Genomic DNA, 9,092 nt, shown 5'->3' on the forward strand with positions numbered 1-9,092 from the left:
GAACATATTGACTCCCCTCTGCCTCTTCCGATAGGCTGTCGTACAATATTAAAACCTGAGGAAGAACATGCATAGCTGCATCATAAACGCCTACTTTATTTTTTACAACCGCCATCACTCTACACACAATCTACATCCCAAACGGCACCCTATTCCCCTATGGGCCCTGGTAAAAAAAAGTTGTGTACTATATAGGGAATAGGATGCCATTTGGGATGCAACCAATGTTCCTCTCCCGAACGCCTCCATCCCCCCGGCTGTACTTCATCACTACTAAACACACTGGCTCCCAGAGCCTCCCACCTCACCAGGCCCAGCTCAGCTCAGCCGTGGCTGGATTGATGAGGACGTTTGGGGCCTTTAATATCCCAAACGTGCAGTGCTCTATCGAGCTCTCAAGGAAGACGGACGGAGGATGAGGCCGAATAAATGATGAAAGTGAAGTGCTTGGATTAAATAAGGTTTAACGTGTGTGGAAAGCCAACTAGCCAGAGCCCTTGTCTGCTTGGCCGGAGGAGCAGGGTGATATACTAAGTCTGATGCTGTGAGGATATAAATGTTTCTACTAAAACAGAAAGCCATTCTTTGCAATGGAATACATTTGTATCCATCCCTCTTCTTGGCTTAGAAATGTATTTTGCATTGCTTAGCTCATCTTCTGTGCAAGAAGAAGGTGAACATCAACATACCTATTATTCTAGGCAGCCAAGATTAGTATTGCATTGAGTCATTATTCATAGATAATTTTCAATTGGCCATTTTTCAGGTCGCATTTCACCAGACAGTGTTAGACAGGGAGGAGCCTATCCTGCTTAAGTAAAGGAAGGGGAAACAGTACAGCCTTGTAGCCTACATGCTGGGTTAGTAATAGTCACTACTGTACTGTTATATACCGTACCTTCCAGCCTCTGGATCTTGGCCTTGACAGAGATGACAGTCTCGATGGGCGAGACACGCAGCTCAAAGCAGGTCCCCGTCAAAGTTTCGATGAACAGCTCCATGGTCTCGTAGAACGGCAACTTGTACTGGAAGGTCCCCACACTGTCGTCGTTATAGATAGGCGGCTCCTTTCTGTCCGGCATCTTGGTGAGGTCAGGACTGCTTTAGGAGGAGGGGGGGGTGGGAGGGGCGGCAGCCCAGGGGAAGGGAGAGGGGGATGGGTGTTCTCCGTTGTCACCACGGTAACACATCATGCAGGAAGCCCCAAGCTGTGGAGAGAGAGAGAGAGAGAGAGAGAGGTCTCAGTACCTTGACCTTTCTTCTAAGTCCAAGGTCATCCGTTCTGCTCCTCATACAGACACCATGAGGCAAGAGACAAAAACAGTGATTTGTAGCAGTTTAAGGCACTGCATCTCAGTGCTATAGGCGTCACTACAGACCCTGGTTCGATTCCAAGCTGTATCACAACCGGCCGTGATTGGGAGTCGTACAATTGGCCCAGCGTGGTCAGAGTTAGGGTTGGCCATCATTGTAAATAAGAACTGTCTTGCCTAGTTAAATAAAGGTTAAATAAAAATGTAAGTAGGGAAGGAGGGGTGGAGTTGACATGCCTGTATGAACCTGGTAGGTAAGGAGTCCTTTACTTCCCTGACAACAAACAATCAACTATCAACATGAAACATCTAGGTCCTACATTATGCAAGGAGGCCTAACCCCTCTTGTTAATACGAGTGAGCAGAATGCAAAGCATTCCATTATGTCATTCGGAAGAAATGCGTATTAAAATATTATCACACCAAGACACACACTGAAATGTCACCAACTCTTGTCACCTTAAATAGGCATAGGTCTATATGAGAGAGCAATAGTTCAAATCAAGAAATTACAGTCAAATTTTAGTGACAAGTGTAAATCTTTATAAGCACCTTCATGAAACATTCTGCAGAGAACAAGGCCCAGGCCACAGCTCCTGGCTGCAATATAGTCAGCTGTTAGCCTATATAAAGCCATTGGGAGGAGTATGTGGTGTCAAACACACAGACAACTCTCTGCAGGCACTGTGGCAGGCCTCTTGACAGTTAACCCGTATTTTATGTGACTGCAGTAACATTTACATTTTAAAAGCATGCAAATGCAAAGTTGTGGGCTGATTGATAGGCAAACAGCTAGAGATCCCTTTAACACCAACACTGTAAAGACCACGTTAACTGTATTCCCAATGTTTAAGGCTATATTATACCATTTTAACAGTCAGCTGCCCTAAATGTGTGTCAATCGTGAAAACAAAGGGTCTTAATATTTCCTTTATCAGTGGCTTGCTTGTTACACATGGCAAATACTTGACAAAGGATGTTAACTTGAAAGCTATCTAGTTAATACACGACCAGACAGCAAGCTTTTCTCTGTGTCTCACCAGAAACCCTAGCGTTTTGAACTCACCTTAGCAGCATCCCAAGACTAGCTGGCAAGAGTACACCGGCGATGGCTGTCGTCCCAAGACTACAAATACTCCGTATGTTAGCTAGCTTGACACAACAAAATAGCACAAATGAAAGACAGTAGTAGCGAACTAAATGCATTCATTATTTAGCTAGCTAGCAAGTTCGTTAATCTAACTAAATATGTTGCCACTAGCTAGCTAGCTAGCGAGCTAACCAGTTTAGCAACCCAAACAATGGCTACCTTGCTTGGGTCGATGGCTGGCTAGCAAGCTGCTTCGCCTACTCTCCTCTTCAGATTCGACATTGTAGATTAGAATCAAAAGGGTCTGCTTATCTTCATGCTTAAATAGAAAAAGGAACGCTTGAAAGCTTCCCTTATGGCCCATGAACTGTGATAGATTGGTAAACCTTTAGGTTTTCGTGAACTCTACTCATCTCACCTGTCAAAAAACAGGAGGCTCCTGAACCAGCCCATTGTGACTCTCTTGATTGACAACAAAGGCATCCAATGACGCAACGTGAAAAGTCGAGGTGAACCAATGAGGAGTACACAGACACGGGACCAATATTGTTTGGTCACAGAGACTGACCCTTTCTGCTTCAACAAGAACACTGGCTTCAGAGTTACAAATAATGGAATAATGCAAACGGTTGTCTCTCTACATTTCAACAACTGGAAGTGTAAACTCTAAGTCTTCATGCCACAATGACTAACACCACAATGACTAACGCCCTGTAGCACTCACATCTGTAATCATGAAGTGCTTTGAACTAGACACACTCCAATTTGCATACCGCCCCAACAGATCAATAGACAACAATGTCAACACTGCTCTCACCTACCTAGATAAGGCGAATATCAATGTGAGAATGCTTTTCATTGACTACAGCCCAGCGTTCAGCACCGTTGTCCCCTCCAAGCTCATCACCAATCTTAGGACCATGGGACTGATCACCTCCCTCTGCAGCTGGATCCTGGACTTCCAGATGGCCGACCCCAGGTGGTGAGGGTAGGCAACATCACCTCTGCCACGCTGACCCTAGGCACCGGGGCCTACCTGAGGTGTGTGCTTAGTCCCCTCTTATCATCACCTGTCTGCGCATTATGCCCTGAATATATTCTACCATGCCCACAAATCTGCTCCTTTTATTCTTTGTCCCCAACGCTCTAGGCGACCAGTCTTGATAGCCTTTAGCCGCACCCTCATACTACTCCTCCTCTGTTCCGCGGCTGATGTGGAGGTAAACCACGGCCCTGCATGTCCCCAGGCACCCTCATTTGTTGACTTCTGTGATCGAAAACGCCTTGGTTTCATGCAGGTCAACATCAGAAGCCTCCTCGCTAAGTTTGTTTTACTCACTGCTTTAGCACACTCTGCCAACCCTGATGTCCTTGCCGTGTCTGAATCCTGGCTTAGGAAGGCCACCAAAAATTCTGAGATTTCCATACCCAACTATAACATTTCCAGGTCCATACCCAAACAGTTCGAACTACTAATTTTTAAAATGACTCTCTCCAGAAATAAGTCTCTCACTGTGGCCGCCTGCTATACCGACCCCCCTCAGCTCCCAGCTGTGCCCTGGACACCATTTGTGAATTGATCGCCCCCCATCTAGCTTCAGCGTTTGTTCTGTTAGGTGACCTAAACTGGGATATGCTTAACACCCCGGCAGTCCTATAATCTAAGCTAGATTCCCTCAATCTCACACAAATCATCAAGGAACCCACCACATACAACCCTAAATCTGTAAACAAGGACACCCTCATAGACGTTATCCTGACCAACTGGCCCTCCAAATACACCTCCGCTGTCTTCAACCAGGATCTCAGCGATCACTGCCTCATTGCTTGTATCCGCTACGGGTCCGCAGTCAAACGACCACCCCTCATCACTGTCAAACACTCCCTAAAACACTTCTGCGAGCAGGCCTTTCTAATCGACCTGGCCCGGGTATCCTGGAAGGATATTGACCTCATCCCGTCAGTTGAGGATGCCTGGTCATTCTTTAAAAGTAACTTCCTCACCATCTTAGATAAGCATATTCCGTTCAAAAAATGCAGAACTAAGAACAGATATAGCCCTTGGTTCACTCCAGACCTGACTGCCCTCGACCAGCACAAAAACATCCTGTGGCGGATAGCCATAGCATCGAATAGTCCCCGCGATATGCAACTGTTCAGGGAAGTCAGGAACCAATACACGCAGTCAGTCAGGAAAGCAAAAGCCAGTTTCTTCAAGCAGAAATTTGCATCCTGTACTCCAAAAAGTTCTGGGACACTGTAAAGTCCATGGAGAACAAGAGCACCTCCTCCCAGCTGCCCACTGCACTGAGGCTAGGTAACACGGTCACCACCGATAAATCCATGATTATCAAAAACTTCAACAAGCATTTCTCAATGGCTGGCCATGCCTTCCTCCTGGCTACTCCAACCTCGGCCAACAGCTCCGCCCCCCCCCGCAGCTACTCGCCCAAGCCTCTCCAGGTTCTCCTTTACCCAAATCCAGATAGCAGATGTTCTGAAAGAGCTGCAAAACCTGGACCCGTACAAATCAGCTGGGCTTGACAATCTGGACCCTCTATTTCTGAAACTATCCGCCGCCATTGTCGCAACCCCTATTACCAGCCTGTTCAACCTCTCTTTCATATCGTTTGAGGTCCCCAAGGATTGGAAAGCTGCCGCAGTCATCCCCCTCTTCAAAGGGGGAGACACCCTGGACCCAAACTGTTACAGACCTATATCCATCCTGCCCTGCCTATCTAAGGTCTTCGAAAGCCAAGTCAACAAACAGATCCCTGACCATCTCGAATCCCACCGTACTTTCTCCGCTGTGCAATCCAGTTTCCGAGCCGGTCACGGGTGCATCTCAGCCACGCTCAAGGTACTAAACGATATCATAACCGCCATCGATAAAAGACAGTACTGTGCAGCCGTCTTCATTGACCTGGCCAAAGCTTTCGACTCTGTCAATCACCCTATTCTTATCCGCAGACTCAGTAGCCTCGGTTTTTCTAATGACTGCCTTGCCTGGTTCACCAACTACTTTGCAGACAGAGTTCAGTGTGTCAAATCGGAGGGCATGTTGTCCGGTCTTCTGGCAGTCTCTATGGGGGTGCCACAGGGTTCAATTCTCGGGCTGACTCTTTTCTCTGTATATATCAATGATGTTGCTCTTTCCGCGGGCGATTCCCTGATCCACCTCTACGCAGACGACACCATTCTGTATACTTCTGGCCCTTCCTTGGACACTGCTATCTAACCTCCAAACGAGCTTCAATGCCATACAACACTCTTTCCGTGGCCTCCAACTGCTCTTAAACGCTAGTAAAACCACGCCCGACTAGCATCACTACCCTGGATGGTTCCGACCTAGAATATGTGGACATCTATAAGTACCTAGGTGTCTGGCTAGATGCTCTGGATAAGAGCGTCTGCTAAATGACTTAAATGTAAATGTAAATGTAGATTGTAAACTGTCCTTCCAGACTCATTTCAAACATCTCCAATCTAAAATCAAATCTAGTCGGCTTTCTATTCCGCAACAAAGCCTCCTTCACTCACGCTGCCAAACTTACCCTAGTAAAATTGACTATCCTACCGATCCTCGACTTCGGCGATGTCATCTACAAAATAGCTTCCATTACTCTACTCAGCAAACTGGATGCAGTTTATCACAGTGCCATCCGTTTTGTTACTAAAGCACCTTATACCACCCACCACTGCGACCTGTATGCTCTAATCGGCTGGCCCTCGCTACATATTCGTCGCCAGACCCACTGGCTCCATGTCATCTACAAGTCCATGCTAGGTAAAGCTCCACCTTATCTCAGTTCACTGGTCACGATGGCAACACCCACCCGTAGCACGCGCTCCAGCAGGTGTATCTCACTGATCATCCCTAAAGCCAACACCTAATTTGGCCGCCTTTCCTTCCAGTTCTCTGCTGCCTATGACTGGAACGAATTGCAAAAATCGCTGAAGTTGGAGACTTTTATCTCCCTCACCAACTTCAAACATCTGCTATCTGAGGAGCTAACCGATCGCTGCAGCTGTACATAGTCCATCGGTATATAACCCACCCAATTTACCTACCTCATCCCCATACTGTTTATATTTATTTACTTTTCTGCTCTTTTGCACACCAGTATCTCTACCTGCACATGACCATCTGATCATTTATCACTCCAGTGTTAATCTGCAAAATTGTAATTATTCGCCTACCTCCTCATGCCTTTTGCACACAATTTATATAGACTCTTTTTTTCTTTCTACTGTGTTATTGACTTGTTTATTGTTTACTCCATGTGTAACTCTGTGTTGTCTGTTCACACTGCTATGCTTTATCTTGGCCAGGTCGCAGTTGTAAATGAGAACTTGTTGCAGTGTGTGCAAACCTGGTCAAGAACTACAGGAAACGTATGATCTCTGTAATTGCAAACAAAGATTTCTGTACCAAATATTAAGTTCTGCTTTTCTGATGTATCAAATACTTATGTCATGCAATAAAATGCAAATTAATTACTTAAAAATCATACAATGTGATTTTCTGGATTTTTGTTTTAGATTCCGTCTCTCACAGTTGAAGTGTACCTATGATAAAAAATGACAGACCTCTACAGGCTTTGTGAGTTGGACAACCTGCAAAATCAGCAGTGTATCAAATACTTGTTCTCCCCACTGTATGTGATTTGACCTCATTTTATCTGTGGTCAATGATCTTGAGCCTTCTTGGATGGGCACTTCTAATGTAACTCTATGGCAGCATCCAAGGGGCTAGAACTTTCTAGCTCTACCCTTACTTGGAGGTGACATAGTGTCATGAGTGACAGAACACTGAGCTAATCATGGCGCAATGCTCCATATTTTCTGCTTGATTGCCCAACCACCACAGAAAGCACTGAACTAGGCTGAAACACCTGCATTTTGGAGCTGCCTTACTCAAGAAAACAAAAAAAGAGACCATTTGTATGGGGCTTTATTAACTCAATGATATAAACTCAGCAAAAAAAAGAAATGTCCTCTAAATGTCAACTGCGTTTATTTTCAGCCAACTTAACATGTGTAAATATTTGTATGAACGTAAGATTCAACAACTGAGACATGAACTGAACAAGTTCCACGGACATGTGACGATTACAAATGGAATAATGTGTCCCTGAACAAATGGGGGGTCAAAATCAAAACTAACAGTCAGTATCTGGTGTGGGCATCAGCTGCATTAAGTACTGCAGTGCATATCCTCATGGACTGCACCAGATTTGCCAGTTCTTGCTGTGAGATGTTACCCCACTCTTCACCAAGGCACCTGCAAGTTCCCGGACATTTCTGGGGGGGAATGGCCCTAGTCCTCACCATCCAATCCAACAGGTCCCAGACGTGCTCAATGGGATTGAGATCCGGGCCCTTCGCTGGCCATGGCAGAACACTGACATTCCTGTCTTGCAGGAAATCATGCACAGAATGAGCAGTATGGCTGGTGGCATTGTCATGCTGGAGGGTCATGTCAGGATGAGTTTGCAGGAAGTGTACCACATGAGGGAGGAGGATGTCTTCCCTGTAACTCACAGCATTGAGATTGCCTGCAATGACAAGCTCAGTCCGATAATGCTGTGATACACCTCCCCAGACCATGACGGACCCCTCCATCTCCAAATCGATCCCGCTCCAGAGTACAGGCCTCGGTGTAACGCTTATTCCTTAGACGATAAACGCGAATCCGACCATCACCCCTGGTGAGACAAAACTATGACTCGTCAGTGAGAGCACTTTTTACCAGTCCTGTCTGGTCCAGCGATGGTGGGTTTGTGCCCATAGCGACGTTGTTGCCGGTGATGTCTGGTGAGGACCTGCCTTACAACAGGCCTACAAGGCCCTCAGTCCAGCCTCAGCCTATTGCGGACAGTCTGAGCACTGATTGAGGAATTTTGCGTTCCTGGTGTAATTCGGACCGTTGTTGTTGCCATCCTGTACCTGTCCCACATGTGTGATGTTCAGATGTGCAGGTGTTGTTACACGTGGCCTGCCACTGCGAGGACGATCAGCTGTCCGCCCTGTTTCCCCGTAGTGCTGTCTTAGCCGTCTCACAGTACGGACATCTGCAGTCCTCATACCTCCTTGCAGCGTGCCTAAGGTTCGTTCACACAGATGAGCAGGGACCCTGTGCATCTTTCTTTTGGGGGTTTTTAGTCATTAGAAATGCCTCTTTAAAGTCTTTAAACATGCAAAACAGGAAAGCATTTTTTTTTTCTAAGAATGCGTGTGGCAGAGCCCTGAATGATGGGTCACTACTGGTTCTCTATCAGGCGGTGTGAATGGAAGGTACGGAAAATCGTTAAAGACTACAACCACCAGAGACATGGACTGTCCTCTGCTTCCACATGGCAAGGGGTACTGGTGCATCAATTCTGACACCAACAGACTGCTGAACAGCTTCTATCCCCATGCCACAAGACTGTTAAATAGCTAACAAAATGGCTAGAAGGACCGAGTTGACCCCTGTATTTAATTCTTATTTTGCACTCTCTCTATACACACACTCACAGGGCCCTACAGTTACACACAGTGATACTCCAACACACATACTCACACACAATATGCACATACATTTATAGACTCTACACACGAACACCCACTCAAATAAAATCATCATATACTGTATGCTGCTGCTACTGTTTATCATATATCCGGATGCCTAGTCACCTTAGCCATAT

The 9,092-nt window shown here is 46.2% G+C and overlaps 1 protein-coding gene across 1 annotated transcript in view; it reads right to left on the bottom strand.

Annotated features, from left to right (window-relative positions):
* Positions 1–2,815, bottom strand: part of LOC115136506 (AN1-type zinc finger protein 4-like) — a 45,552-nt gene extending 42,737 nt beyond the window's left edge. Inside the window, 2 exon segments of the mRNA XM_065023093.1 lie at positions 899–1,208; positions 2,380–2,815. Coding sequence (XP_064879165.1) covers positions 899–1,082 — 184 coding nt within the window. The 5' untranslated portion in view covers positions 1,083–1,208; positions 2,380–2,815.
* Positions 2,816–9,092: the final 6,277 nt, after the last annotated feature.

The sequence above is a fragment of the Oncorhynchus nerka genome, linkage group LG10 (assembly GCF_034236695.1).
Source record: "Oncorhynchus nerka isolate Pitt River linkage group LG10, Oner_Uvic_2.0, whole genome shotgun sequence".
Taxonomy (NCBI): domain Eukaryota; kingdom Metazoa; phylum Chordata; class Actinopteri; order Salmoniformes; family Salmonidae; genus Oncorhynchus; species Oncorhynchus nerka.